Below are 16002 nucleotides of genomic sequence, written 5' to 3'. Positions count from 1 at the left end.
CCTCTTTTCATCCACATCAGCAGAGCTGTGTTTATATTTGGGTTGATTATGAAATAATCCGTGCACTTGATGATGAGGAGCTTTGATGAAGCACCACCTACCTGCGTTATAAACACTGAGCCAGTGCATCATCGGATGTATTTATTAGATTTTTTTGAGGAAGATGAAAGTGTTATTTAGTTTGAGTGTGTTTGTGCACACGCGTGTGTCAGTGGGAATGATTCTGTGGAGAAAGGGAGCGTGACATGTCATCTGTCTTCAGCGTTTGACGTTGTGTTATAATGGGCTCGGGTCTGAATGTGTTTGTTCCCGTGAGATAACAGAGAGAGGTGATTTGTGTCATAGTTTATCAACTCAACCTGTTTCCACAGTAATTATGATGTACTTCGAGGGATATGGGAGAGCTGTCTGTAATCTTCATAAACACACTGTATCCTGGGAAAAAATACTGTGTTATGAACAGGAGGACTAGAGTAAGATCAGTCCAAGTGCAACAGAACATTGGTAAAACAGCTTGTAATAATTAAGATCTCTTCTGCAGTTTTAAAATAACTTATGTGTGTGTGTGTGTGTGATGGAGAGCATCATTACTTCAGTGTTCAGTGTCACATCATCCTTTAGAAATCATTCTAATAATTATTAATGCTTAATTATTAATAATGCTTGTTCTTATAGTTATTGGTAAAACATTTTTTTTCACTGCTTAATATTTTTGAGGAAACTGTAAATTTTTTTTTTTTTTCAGAATTCTTTGACAAATACAAATTTTAAAAGAAAAGTATAAATCTTTTGTAACAGTTGAAATGTCCTTTTTGTCCCTTTGTTCAATTTAATGTGTCCTTGTTGAGTGAAAGTGTTATTATTTTTTAAGGCTGAACGATTTGGGAAAATAATCTAATTGCGATTTTTTTCCCCAATATTGCGATTGCGATTTAATATGCGATTTGTTTTGTAAAGATTTTTTTTATCCTATTTTTTCCCCAACAAAACGTAATGAATTATTTAAATATGACCAACACAATATTAGATGCATTTTGTGTGAAATGTTCTTTCCCATAGGCTGGGCCTATTTGTTATAATTAAATTAAAACATGTATGACTTGAAATAAATGACATTTTTATTGAACTGCTCGTTACAGAAACATCTATGGCTTTGCCACTGTGCATTTCAATAATTTAAACAAAGGTATGCGCACTTTGTAAACACTGTGTGCAAAATTTACAGTCTGAAGAAAACAATAATTAAAAATAATAATTATCTTACTGCTCCAAAGTCAGTAACATTTCACACAACTGCAACAGCATTTGCTTTGAAAATATTTAGTAAAATCAAAATAAATAAAGTTATAAATAAAAAAAATGGAGAAATGCACTTTTAAATTAGACAAAAACTATTTGAATATTATAATTTGGAATAGATCAACCTCACTTATCAAGTACACAACAATAACACACCACACAGACTAAAGTTCACTACGAGTATGGCACTGCCAGCTATAATGATCCAACAGTTTTGTTCTCAGTGGCTCACAGGTTTTTTGCTAAGAAAACCAGAATATTGACTTTTGCTGGCTTCAAGGATGAGCGAGTGCAAGTCACAATATTCCTTTCTCTTTACACTTTTTGTACAGCTCCGGTATGGCAGTCTGACTGAAGTATGTACGGGAGGGTATATTGTTCCGTTTATCAAGCGTATGTCAATGCCACGAATCCAGGCTTGGTCACCGTGCTGAGAGGCATCATATCTTTGGCTATGAACTCGGTTATTGCACGAGTGATTTCCCCGTGCCGTTTTGAATTACGTTCATACGGAGTGACACTTTCGAACATTTCGGTCAGTGATCCCTGTCTTGAGGTATTTGGCCTGTCTGGCGCACTGGTGCTCGGCATTTTGGTCATACAACTGTCATACATTGATTTGTGGTATTTTTTTAAGTGCTGAAACAAGTTTGTAGTGTTATGCTGTGTTCACACCAAACGCGAATAGAGCGTCTGGCGCGAATGATTTCAATGTTAAGTCAATGCAAAGGCGCGTTTACGCGCGTCTGGAGGTCTCGCGGCGCGAATGGGGCGTTAAGCGCGGCGCGGAAGACGCGAATTCGCCTCATTCGCGCGTCTAGTTGACGCGAATTGACGCGCGAATAGAGCGCATCGCGCGAAACGCGCGTTAAGCGCGAATGGTGCTTTTTGTGCATTTAGCGTTTGACGCGAATTCGCGTCTGCCGCCCGAGTTGAAAAATTTGAACTTTGGCGTCAATTCGCGCCGCGTTAACCAATCAGGAGCCTGCTAGGAGTCACTCATTCAACAGTATGTTCCTGCAGCCTCGGGTTGTGCAGGAATAACCTTCTCCACTCATTCAACAAGGAGGAACGACTGAAGTTGTCAGTGAGGAGTCAACCGGAGCTATATGACAAAAGTTCATATTTCTATAGAGACCGGAATAAAAAGGACCTATGTATATATATAAAACATATTAATAGATAAATTGAATAAAGGCCAAAGATAAGAAACGTTTCTTTTTACCCCAAACGAATTATATTTTATCTTGAGAGACATCAGAGCCAGCGGCAAATGTCAGAAAATCTAGCCGAGGAAAGGCTACTCTCGGCGGATACATGATGACGGAGCTCCCGCTAATCGCATGGAGCTCATCTCTGAGATCGGCGAAACACATTTTTTAAATAGACGCTGTCATTATAAATAAACCGCATATTTGAGTTTAAAACAACTACATTCTCGCCTGAAATACTTTTAAAACTACATTTCATGACACAATAACAGTAATATTTTGAAAATCATCCGAATAAAAATGGCGGTTGAAAATGCTCCGTGGACTCAGCTGGCAGAAGCCCCCCCATGACGCGAATTCGCGTCTGTTGTGAAGTTAATTTCACGCGCGAATCAAGCGAATTACTCGCGCGAATGAAGCGAATGATCTCAAAATGGTCAAGCCGCAAACTAGGCGCGGTAGACGCGAATTTGACGCTCTATTCGCGTTTGGTGTGAACACAGCATTACCCCGTGAAGTCGCAACGGGAGCACGGCATGCTCTGCATAACACCTGAAGCTGTGCAGCATCTTCTTTTTTGAAACCAAAATAGTTCCACACCACCGACGTGCTGTTCCTCTTTGAGATTAAAGTCGCAGCTGTGTCAGTTACTGACTGTTCCGTCGAGGCAGAGGCCATTGCGCTACAGGTTAAAGATGAACTGACAGGATGAAAAGTTGTTGCAGCCGAGTTCTCCGCTCTTTCGCTCGCGTCACGTGCCCACCTCAAATCGCGCACGTTGCGATTAGAAAATCGCATTTTCTCATATCGCGATATTATCGCAAATGCAATTAATCGTTCAGCCTTATTATTTTTACAAAACTTTGAATAGCAGTGCATCACAGTTTCCACAGAAATATTGAGCAGCACGACTGTTTTCAACACAGAAATGTCTCTTGTAAATGATTTCTGAAGATCATGTGACTCTGAAGACTGGAGGAATGATGCTGAAAATACAGCGGAGCATCACAGAAATACATTACACTTTAACACAGATTCACAGAAAACAGCTGTTTTACATTGTAATAACATTTCACAATAATACTGCTTTTACTATTCAGCCTTAAAAACCTCTTTTGAAACATGTGCAGAGAAGACATGATTCCCATAATACAACCGTTTCTTCTAAAAAACCTAGTACTTCAGCTGTGAGTTTTGTAAATTTGTGCTCATTTTTCTTCAAAAATCTGTCTTGTAATTGTCATTGATTTTCACTTTCCCAGCCTTTCTCTCACATTTTAATCGTTATGAGATGGCTGCTTTCATCTCGCAGAAAGAAAACAAGCTTTTGCTGAATTTGTTCACAAAGTGAGGGATGCACAGTATTTTTGTAAGTCATATTGATTTTTGGCAGCTAATAATTTTTATTCAATGTTGCTCCGACTCCAGATTTAACATGTAGATTATTCCTTGCGGTCATCTAATGCTCATTTGTGAAGTGGCTTGATGAACTCAATGTGTTTCCAAATGAAACTAGAAGTCAGGGTGGGACTGAAGATTAGGGTTGGTTTAGTAGAATAAGTTGACATGCACTTGCAAAGTTACTTCTAGGCACTAGGATGTGTGTTGTTGGACTATCGAAATAGGGCGGGGAAAAAAAGGGGCGGGACCTTCAAATTCATATGCATAGAGGGAAATGAGCTACAGTTTCAGTCCTAGTTTCAAAATACATTTTTCAGATATTATCCTGTATGCAGAGTGACCAACTTTTGGTTTTCGACCAATGAAAATGGGTAATATTCAACAATCTTAACACGGAGACGCATTGAGATCAACTTATCTCTGAGGCTCATGTAAGGCCTTGAAAATAAATATTCCAAAAGAAAAGTATATCAGAAAACCAGAATCTAAAAGGATATTTAATACTTACATGGATGCAAACTTTGGCATCGAGACCGGTATGTTCAGTGGAGTTTCAGATTTCAACATTTATTTGTTCTTCAGACACTCCTTTTTAAAATAAAATAAGTATCATTTGTATGCAAAGTGACCCATGTTTTTGAGATCCCGATATCTCAGGAACTGAACCATACAAGGGCTTCAAAATAAAGATGCCAAAAGCAAAGTTTGTTAAAAGTTCATATCTGTACTTTCTGCACCAGAAGCTTCTGTCATCAAGATGAATTCATTGAGTGAAAACACACCTGGCAATAAAGCCCTTTCTAACTCTGATTCTGATTAAGACCCATAATCTAAAACGTCATTAAGATATAACACTTCTTGAGTTACAGGCATCCAAACTTTGGAGAAAAAACTTGAAAAGTGCCTTTTCCCCATTTTCAAATGTTCACCACTGGCATATAATGCATCAAAGATTGCTAAAGCCAACATATTTTACTTCTAAATCTACTAATGTGTAAGTAAAAATGACATAATGATGCTGCCATCTTTTTGAAGACATTTTACCCCCCTGTAATTTGGCTCAAATTTTACATTTTGACCCCTCTCTACAAAATCATTCAGTAAATATTCATAAAATAAATAAATGTCCCACTAAGCAAAATTGCACAAACATGCATCACTTCAAATGGCATATTAAAACTGGATGTTGCATTAAAAGTAGTACTCATATTTAATGTGAAACTTGAGTTTAAGTCAGGTATGAAAACAAGGTGATATGTAGCTTTGTGTTGTTGGTGATGATAAAACAACACATTTACATATTGTTTCTATTGGGTGGAAGATGTAATGTAAAACCACTACCACTTTCAGGAAATGTAAAACCTTTTTTTCTTAAATAATTAAACACCACGTCATCAGAGTTGGTATTCTGGCTTTATACGTGATCATCAGACACCTGCATGTGCCATTATAATATTAACATCTCATGAAAATCAAGCTCAGATGGAGTTCAGAGGTTTCTGAGATCTCAAGTGAGTGCGTCGCATTACGTTTCCATCAACTTACAGCTCATGAAGTTGATTGTTGCTATATGGGTGCACAGTTGGTTACACTTTATTTTGATACTCCACTTTAGACATTCTACTAACTATAAGTAACTTTGTAACTACACGTCATCTACGTATCAACTAAATCTCATTATTTGCAACTACAAGTCTACTAACTCTCAGAGTAGACGTTTAGGGTAGATTTAAGGTCAGTATAAATTGACAAAGTGTTAAAGACATTAATCAGACAGTCTACTAATACTCTACTAACTACTAGTGGACATGTAGTTGCAAAGTTACTTACTGTTAGTAGGATATCTGAAGTGGACTATCAAAATAAAGTGTTACCGCGCATTTCGGCCAAAATCTCATGAAATAAAAGATGAAGTGCTATGCACAAGACAGTATATTAGCTACACCTTATGCTAAGACTTTGCCGCCGCTCTTCAAACAGACACACATACAGAATAAATCAAAATAGCCTTTACAGACAGTGTTTCTGGAGGAAAAAAAAACACAGTTCTTCATTGACCTTGCATTGCTAAATAACCAGAGCTCGGTCTCCACACTGACAGTCTGAGGATCCGATGGCGTTACGAGGTTTAGCCTCAAGCTCTTTTAAGCCCTAAATCCCATTGTCAATGCATCAGTCTGATTACACACCTAGCTACTCAGTGTTTTGAGATTTTACCACTTGATGTTCAGAGTGATATGATTTCTGTTTTGGGGATCCCAATTCACAGTGCTCATTATTTAGTCTTTATGTGCTTTCAGATGGAGCATGACTGGTGAAAGGTGGAGAGCAGCAGATTGCTGATGTCTGTGTGGCCTGCATTCGGTCTCGATCCTCTTTACAATCTGAACTATTGTCCAGCATCTGGAGACGCTCTCGAATAACCAGAATGGCTCCTTCACTGTGGAAACGTCCCCTGGTGCATGGGCTTGTGCTAGCTGTGATTTTTTTCCAAACTTCAGAAGGTAAGACCCTAGTGACATTTTTTGAGCTACTGTACAACTGTATTCAGCGGATGTGGAACACTTTCCTTTTCTGCCGTAAAACTGCTCATTATTTAGCTCATGCTAGTTCAGATCAGTGACAATGTCAAGCTCATCTGTTTGAAATATTGGTGTGTTTGGTTTTATTTTGCAAATTGAATTTGTTCTGCTTTGATTCTATGTGTATTTCATAGTCCTGCTTTAGTCGATCCTGAAATTGTAGACGTGTCTGTTGAGTGCATGAACTCAATCTCAGTCAGAATTCACTCAATACTCGGAGATCTGTGCGCTCGCAGATCCTCTCATTATTACAGCGAGGTTTGAACATGATGTAAATAATTAATTTTGCAGTGTAGGTCAAGTCATGTTTCACTGCAAGATGAAAGACAGAAAATACATTTAACAAAAATGTGTTTTCCGTGAGGGATAAGTGAAGTTATTAGTGCCTCGGTATCGTGTTTTACTTTGAAAACAGTTCTTAGTGTAATAAAAATAACTTGTCAAGTACATTTTTAAAGAATACATCAGGTCTGTTTTTGCTCTTCAGAATTTAATAAACAACAAACACTCTCTTTTGAATAATAATTACTTCACGACTGTTAAAAGTATGTTCGTTGTTTTTTAGGATAACAAAAAGGTTTAAATGTGTAATGTTTAGGCTGGTCACAGCAGAGAATGGCTTTCAGTGCAAAGTCAACTGTTTATGAAAGAAATGTTAAATGTCTGACAACTATAACCAGTGATAAAAACTACTGTTTCTTATTTTTTTCTGAAATATGGCTGTTTTGAGAGAGCGAGATGAAAGTTGAGTGTGAGTTACCTGCATCAGTGTGGCTGTCTCTACAAACTGTGATTTTAGTTACTTTAGTTGATTTTACCCCCTTGTTGCTGAGAAATATAATGTAGTGATTCAGTATTGAAGCTATTTTATTGATAAGTCACTTGGCAGCGTTGACGAGACGTTGCTGTGCTCCTGGATGTTTCTGTTTGTGCGCTGTGTGATTTCTGATCTGTGTTTGTGTTTGTGCATGCACTCACACATCAGTAAAATGATTAGTTCACCCTAATTTACTCAACCCCATGTCTTCCATTTAATGGACTTCAATGGGAGTCAATGGGTTGAAGGTCCAAATTGCAGTTTCAGTGCGGTTTCAAAGGGCTCTACAGGATCCCAGCCGAGGAATTAGGAATAATCTAGTGAAATGATCATTCATTTTACAATTTTTTTTTTAAATGATATACTTTTAAACCAGAAATGCTTGTCTTGCACTAGCTTTGCATCCATGACTTCACGCATTACGTAATGACGTTGGAAAAATGAATCTATATGTATATCCAATATTCAAGACATGATTACTTGCTTTGGATGCACAGTTCAGTATCTTAACTACTGTTTTATGAATGCTGTGCTTTTTCATGCCTACTATATAGTAGGGAATTATGCATATTTCGATGCAACCATTATGTAGTTTTCCTTTTGATTTTCAGGTGAAATCGCCCCAAAAATGGGGTGATCCAGTTGTCCCCCTTTCTCCCCATAATTTCCTCCTCTTACTCTTAGGGATGCACGATATTGGATTTTGGCCGATATTCGATATGCCGATATTTTCAAAATAATTTTGGCCGATGCCGATACCGATATCGATATATATACAAATATATACTGATATATTTAAACTTTAATTTTACTGAAGAGAAATCCATGTATCTCTTCTGTACTGATTCTACCATAAATTTATTATTTTACAAATGTAGACAGACATTCACATCTGAAAAACAGGTCAATTATTTCACTTGGAGAATATCGGTTTGGCTCATCGGCAGAAATATTCATATCGGCCGATACCGATAATGGTCATTTTAAGCTTTTATCGGCCGATACCGATATTGTGCCGATATTATCGTGCATCCCTACTTACTCTATTTTGCTGTACTATATTATGAATAAAACTGACAAAGCCAAAAATGAAAAGCTACAGAATCCAGTGTGCGTTGATGTTTGCATTGCAATTGAGATAATTCACTGGATTTCCTGATTTGACAAACTCAAAGACAGTAAGCAAGAAACTCAAACAAGTGTTAACTGTATTGTCCAGTGGAATAACAGTCTGGTTTGGTGAGGCTGATTGTGTGTGAAACGGTTTTCTGCTGCGCTTGTCTTTTGTCGTGTTTTAGCGTTTAGCAGCTCATGTTTGAAGCATGAATATGTGACACGTCTATTATGAATTATCAGTGCATTGCCATGGGAAAAATGTCCTCAAGCACACCAGAGATATGATTCATCCATCTGACACACAGCTTTGCCTCCATTTCAGTCAGCCATGGAATTAGAAAAGCCATATCTCCAGCCACAAAAGCTGGCCAGAAAGAAATATTTCCCAGAACAACACGTATTTGCTTTCATGATCCGGATTTTAATGTGTGCTTGTAAATTAATTTACGTTGATTCTCCAGAAATGTATTGCATGTTGCATGTCTTTTAAAGAAGGCTCTACTGACTACAAACTACTGCTGCTTTTGGCAGTTAGAGGATTTTTTTATTTTTTCTTGAAGAGTTCAGAAGAGTTTTTCTTACCCCTAAAAGCGCCACTTTGATCAGCTGACACATAATCAATTTTTATGTTTTGATTTTGGTTTATCTTTTATAACTTTGGGAATTGGGAGGTTTGGGTCTGCACTCAGATCTTTGCACATCTCTGTTTGCTTTCATCTGGCATTCATCTTTGAGCAGCGAGGCGCATATTTCTGTGAGTTTCTTGTGTTCGCAATGACTTCTGGAAAGATGAGATGCTTAAAAAGAACAGCAATTTTTTACTAAATGTTCCACTCCATTAACCCCAACTGAGTGTGTGTTTGATTTATCTATTCAGTATGCAAGTAGACAAAATGGCAAAATTATGAACACAGCTTTTTACTACGGTAAAGAGTAACCATAAAGGGTCATGACATGATAAATGAAGTTTTCCTTGCTCTCTTGATATGTAGCATTGCCAGTGTTGGGGAAAGTTACTTTAAAAAGTAATGCATTACAATATTGTGTTCCTCCATAAAAAAGTAACTGATTAAGTTACTTTTGCATTACTTTTTAAATCTGGACAGGGCTTGCTTGTTTGTTTTTAAAATAATAAAGTAAAACTTTTGGCAAATATAAGCATTTTTACACCAAAAGTGAAATGAATAACTTCAGACTGAAGGGAAAATAAACACACGTCAGCAATAAAAAAAAAATACACAAATGTTTGTCTAGAATAATTTTATGTTATTAGTATGGTTTAAGTGGATCATCAAAGGTCAGAAGCAAAAACATTGGTTTATAGAATGAGATTAAATACATATTCTCTTGTAAATTAAAAAAAACAATGTGTTACTTTACTAGTTCCTTAAAGTAATCTGATTACGTAACCCGCATTACTTGTAATGCGTTACGCCCAACACTGACCATTATTTTCCCAACCAAAGACTCAGTAAACCCATGATTTTTAATATTATTAAATTTTAACTCTTAATTTTTATTTGTACCTCTTTTTGTGATTTTCTGTCAATGCACGTACAAAGGAGAGACACATGCCTGATGTGTGTTAAATACGTCATTAAAAGCTAGTTCGGTTCCGCACACACTGTGTAGATTTTGAGTAAATGTGGTTGTTACTACCTGAATTTTTCATGAGTTAATTTGCTTGTAGAATGCTGTTGTCTCTCCCATGAATTAATCAATTTATCTGTAGTGTGTATTTTGCCATATATTTACTTTTTAAATGTGCGTTTTTTACCGAAAACTATGATCTAGGGTACATGTATGTCTGTATGCATATCATTATTGGAATGAATGAAATTCCTTTCAATGTAAAACTCATGTTTGCCCTAAATGTATTAAACCTAAATATTTATTTCTAGCAAAGCAACATCAAAATTACATCAATATTGCTCAAAATAAATTCATTTAATCATGCATAAACTTTCACTTTTAGATGAAAAAAGTGATTGTTTTTTCATGCTACAGTGCATTAACATGCTGATCCTAAATAAAAAAAAAGCCTAAATATATTTTAGAAGAGTTTTTGACACTAATTTACCTTGACATACAATTTCTAAACGTGTCAGCTGTTTTAAATGGCCATATCTTAGCATTAAAGATATTTGTTTGTTGATAATTTCATGCCTTGTCAGCTACCACAGCTACATTCACGGTGAGAAATAAAAGTAAATAAATAGCTAAACTACATATAAACAACATTTTTAAGTTTATTTATTTATATTTGAGGGTTTTGAGTTTGAGTTTTGTTGCTTTTAATAAAACCTTTGCATTTATTAGAAGTCTCTTCTGGGTTCCAACAGACCCAAATGCATTGAGGGTTAATTATATGCATCCTTAGTATGTTTTTATTTATTTGATACAATTCTGCAGAATGGGAATGTGAGTTAGTAGAGCTGGGGAAATGTGTGAACGGGTTGTGTTTTGAGTGGAAAGACACGAGGTTACTGCCAGTAAGGGATAAATCTGTCTCTCTTAAAAAGACTTTCTATGAAGTCAGACAGCTTTCCACATCATTTTGACTGATAAGGGATCATTTTAAAAGTTTGCACATAATTTGGGCTACTTATCGAACTGACTCAGTTTAACTACAGTAAGCCTGAACAATTAGTTTTAAAGCCCTCTCATTTCCTGGAACACGTCCAGTAATTGTGAATTCTTCCTCTGTATTATGATGAGCATTATTATAGATTACTGCTGTAATCCTTTGAGGGTTATGAATATATGCTTGATTATGATTCAGCTCTCGGCTGGAAAAACCAACTTTACCTCCAAAAGGTCATTTAGTTTATTAATATTTATAGATTATTTGTGATTTAATCACACCTAACAATACAGTTTGTTATCATAAAGATTGAATACACATTGAATATTCAAGTATTATTAATACTAATGCCAATACTAAATAGATTTTTTTTTTTCAGTTTTCAAGGAGCAAATTAGTAATTATAGCCAGTCAGCATAATATTTTGAAAACCATAATTTAAACACTTAATATTTTTTAGACTAGTGTTTTTGTTTATCGTTTATTAACTTTTACAGAACATTATCACATTTATAACAGCTTTTAATTTATAAAAACTTCACAAATGTCACATAAACCCACCGAACTGTCACATTTAGCTTTTATTTTTGCCTTTATTTACAGAAAATAACTCTAGGTTGCATCTCTGTTTTTCAATTGATTTTTAATGCTAAATAAGTAAAGCTCTCTACTTAAAAACTTTTAGTAATAACATTTTTATGTGAACATCGATCGACTCAATACAGCATAATTATTGAAGCTATCAATACCTCAGTCATAATGGTAGCACTTTATTTTACAGTACGTGTACTTACGTGTACTTATAGTGTACTTACAGTGTATTAATTGAAGAAAGTTTTAGTAATACAAGGTAACTACATGGAGTAGGGTTAGGTTTAGGGTTAGTTCCTAGTTATTACATAGTTATTGTAATTAATAAGTACATAGTGTGTACATGAGAAAACAGACTGTAAAATAAAGTGCTACCATCATAATATCAGGGCAGAACATTAAAAAAAAACTGTGTAGAAACAATTTTCACTCAGAAATTGCTAATTTCACTAATTGCAAAGAAACATCAAGTAACACATTGAATTAAACATGACATTTTGAATTTGAATGTAGCATAATTTTTATATGCAACTCTGAAGATGTATTTTTACAGTGTAATTCTTTGACCTCGGAAGCAGAGATTTGTTTCAGATGATTTTGTGGCTATATGAGCCTTCATTTTGGCATTGTGAGGCCAGTGTTTAATCTGTTTTTATGACAGACGGAGAGAAAGATTACGAGCTAAATTTCAGCAAACCAAAGCTGGATCTCAAACCGTACTCAAGCTCCTTCCTGGACAGTGTATCATATCACTGTAAGCTTCAGCAAAATCCTTTCCTGATTTCTCACAGCATGCTGTCCTTCTCTGGCAGACTTGAAAAGAGGCCTGCCATATTTTTATATTCCAGTATGACAGACCAAACAAAAAATGACTAGGGGGACATTGGCTTCTGAAAGGACGCACTTAAGAATAGAGCCCATTGCTTGAAGAAGTGCTTCAGATCATTGACTGTGAGTTATTGAGATTAAACCAATTCATTCAAAAGATTGATGAAACATCTGACTGTTTTAATGAGTCACTGAATCATTTGTTAAAAAAACTGATTCATCCTGAAACACCATCCTGTGTGTCGCTCAGCAGCACAGAACAGTGCTATTTTGAACATTTTCATATTTTCATACATCAAAAGTAGGCATCTAAAATATAAGTATCATGTGTCACATGTGCAAAGTTGATTTAATGTTTTTTAAGAGTCTTACGTTGCAAGCACCAGAACACTGATTCGTAAAACCTGCTTTTTTGCAGTCTGTGTTCTTCCGACTTAAGTAATGAATATGCTACGGGGAATTATATCGGAGTAAAAGTACACATTTAAATTAGGAAATAAAGTGAGTAAAAGAAATTAAAATAAGTAGAAGTACATATTCTCCCAAAAAAATGCTTAAGTATTATTATTATTTGTTACTTCACACCAGTGCATGAGTTAAATGCATAAAGAGTTGTTGTTGGTTGAAGAGTGTGCAAATCACTGCAATGCATTATGCATGAGGTCAGATAACAGCACAAAACTCAAGTGTCTTGAAATGAGTTTCAACACGGTTCAGTTCACCTCAGTGTTGGCCGTCCCATTTCATAACCTAATTCATATTCGCAAAAAACGATTTGCAAATGCACAACCAACACTGGGCTAAAAACAACCCAATTTGGGTCATTTTGGTGGGTGAACGCTGATTCAAACCCAATACTGTGCTACAGGTGTCGCTGACCGAGAATGCATTTTTCACCTGCACACCTATCGTCTTTGACCACTGAGAAAGTCACAAGACACACAGACTGTTAAGAAGCCAGGCCCAATTCTACGTGGGTGCTCCGCTTCTAAGAGAAAGCTAAAGCACACTCAGTTGAGGCTGTAAAAATAGGATAGTGGCAAAACAGATTTGGCAAAGCGTGTTTTTGTGTTTGCACTCGGTGGAGCATCAATGGTTTCTTTTTACAACGTGTCTTTGCAGCAATAAGCAGTGTACACAATCACCGTTTTCAAAACCGCTTTCAGTGGTCTAGCGCCACCAATCTCACCCTTTTGTGCAGCGCATAAGTGATCTATGACAAAACGATACACTGGTCAGAAAAAATCTAGCTTTGTTGCTGTACGATTGATCGTGGCTGCTGTGAATAGCTAGATAGGAATCTTAAGTTTTATTCATTAATGTCTACGTGTAGTACATTCGCCTTGTTTAGTTGTCCTTAGTGTGAAAGGCTCTTTAGGCCAAATTTTACCAATTATTCCTTCCAAGCGATTACAATAGTTTCAGTACCGCCAAAACATCAGGCTGATGTATCTAAAATGCTAAAACTGTACTTTGTATTATATTACCTTTGCATCAAATTGCAAAAATGTAGTTAACGCTTTTAGTAGTTAACACTGTTATCAGTCTCTCTCTATTTTTTGTCCTTTTGTCCTATATTTGAGCAAATGAGAATGCTAATTTTTTATTTTATTTTAGGAAGTCTTCCATTCAGCGCTATAGAAGTTTACCCGAGCATGACGACCTTTTGAGAGGTTTTGATGTGAGAGACAAAACCCTTCTGATTTAAAAGAACACTTTTCTTGCCAGAAACACTTTGTAAATGATGCATTTTTGGGTATTTACAAAGTTTAATAATCCCATATTTTAATATTTAACATTCCTTGCATGATTGCATACAAGAACTATATTTGTGTAGGCAGAAGAGATTTGTTTTTCTTTATGCAAATTGACCCTAAACATTACAGATGCGCTCACAAACAACTTTACATATAAAAAATAAAAAATCATTCTCATCCTCAGGGTAAAAAAAATCATTCTCATTCTCTATTATAATATGCATTTGTTGATATTTGTAAGTATAGTTGATCAAGACATGTTTTCATGACGTTGTTAATAATGATAAAAGAGCTTGTCGTCAAGCGTGTCCCTGACTGTTTTTCCACACTCACATGTTTCTTCATCTCTATAGTATAGTCCGTGTGTTGTGGATTAGTCACAGCCTGGAACCTGGTTTTGTCTGTCAGGATTTAGTTTTGTCCTTCAGTTCCTTAAGTAGCTAACTACTTCGACACTTATTTATTCTACTACCCAGTGATTGAAATTGTATTGGTTTTTTCTTTCCTTGATAAATATTTTCACTGGCCTTGCCTTGATCAATTGGTCAATCGATCAGACGTACTGTTTTAATTGTTGACTGTAACCTTGTATTAAATTAAATAATAACCATTTAGCACAAATAGATACAATAAAACAAAGATAAAAATGAAACGAACCATGCTTTTAGATGGAACTGCAGTCCAGTTAAGGATGCACTGATCAGGACTTTTTAAAACGATTGACATTTGGGAAATGATTGCATTGCATTTCTGTGTGTGTGCGCATAAAAAAACAGCGTGCCAGAACTTTCGCCTCTTCTTTCGCTTAAATGATTTAAAATCACTCCAAGATCAACAGGTTTTGCATCACTAGCATCATATATCCAAGTGTTGGTGAAATTGCAAAAATTGCATTAAAAGTTGCATAAAAGCTCCCCATATGCCAGTTTTCAACCCCCAAATCAGACAGTCCTGTCCCAAACTCATGCTGTTGATGTGATTCACTGTCACTGTGTTGGGCTTTTTTAGAGGCTCAGATAAACAGAGCCGTTTCTGATGGTGCCACAGAATCATTGTGTGTAGTGTTTGGTAAACTGCTTTTTTTCTACTTTTTTTCTGATGGAAAGAATTCCTCGAGCAACAGCGAAATTTAGAAGCCGAAGTGTTGAGAAGAAAGAAACTTTAAAAAGACAAGCACTGCATCTTAAAAGAAGTCGAATGCATCTAAATCCTTTTGGAAAGTGCGGTACAACATCATAAGCCCTGCATCGCTCTGTATATTGGATTATAGGCACTGGAGAGCAGTTTGCACATTTTTCTTTTCTTCTGAAGCTACTTGGCGTCCAGTAATAAGGGAAGAAAATCACAAAAAAGACAAGGAGGCTCAAGAAGTCCCTGCTGGGTCTACTGTGGGACTTCTCATACTTTTCTAAAGATGACACCATCCTTTTCTCCTCTCCACCCATTTTTCTGTCTGAGAAATCCCCCGTGGAGTCCGGGACACAATGGGGGCCGGTCGAGGGGGAGTGTGTTGGATTTGCATGCAGCTGTTTGCTGTTCCTAAAGCCACAAAGGCCAATCAAATTTGCATTAATGGAGGGTGACTGACAGGCAGGAATCCTGCTGGAACGGACCTCACACTCGCACACTTCCTAGACGCGCTGCTTTTCTGTCTAAATGATGACAGAGCGGGGATTTTTCCTTGAGGAAAGTTAGAAAGTTGTTAAATGCATTCCAAAAGGGATAAACTCAACTCAGTGCATGAAGAGATGGAGTTGGTGAGAAACATTAAAGCCGAGCTGCTTCAAGACCCTTAAACACTGAAAAGGAAAAATAA

At 36.4% G+C, this 16002-nt stretch overlaps 1 protein-coding gene across 3 annotated transcripts in view; it reads left to right on the top strand.

Annotated features, from left to right (window-relative positions):
* Positions 1–16002, top strand: part of LOC113039776 (adhesion G protein-coupled receptor L2-like) — a 100068-nt gene that overhangs the window by 12962 nt on the left and 71104 nt on the right. For all 3 annotated transcript variants that reach the window (XM_026197877.1, XM_026197869.1, XM_026197885.1), the window contains exon 2: positions 6212–6415. In XM_026197877.1, coding sequence (XP_026053662.1) covers positions 6340–6415 — 76 coding nt within the window. In that variant the 5' untranslated portion in view covers positions 6212–6339. The remainder of the gene's footprint in view (positions 1–6211; positions 6416–16002) is intronic.

This window comes from Carassius auratus, chromosome 2 (genome assembly GCF_003368295.1).
Source record: "Carassius auratus strain Wakin chromosome 2, ASM336829v1, whole genome shotgun sequence".
Lineage (NCBI taxonomy): Eukaryota > Metazoa > Chordata > Actinopteri > Cypriniformes > Cyprinidae > Carassius > Carassius auratus.
The sequence above is the reverse complement of the archived record's forward strand: the minus strand, read 5'-3'. Positions and strand labels throughout refer to the sequence as shown.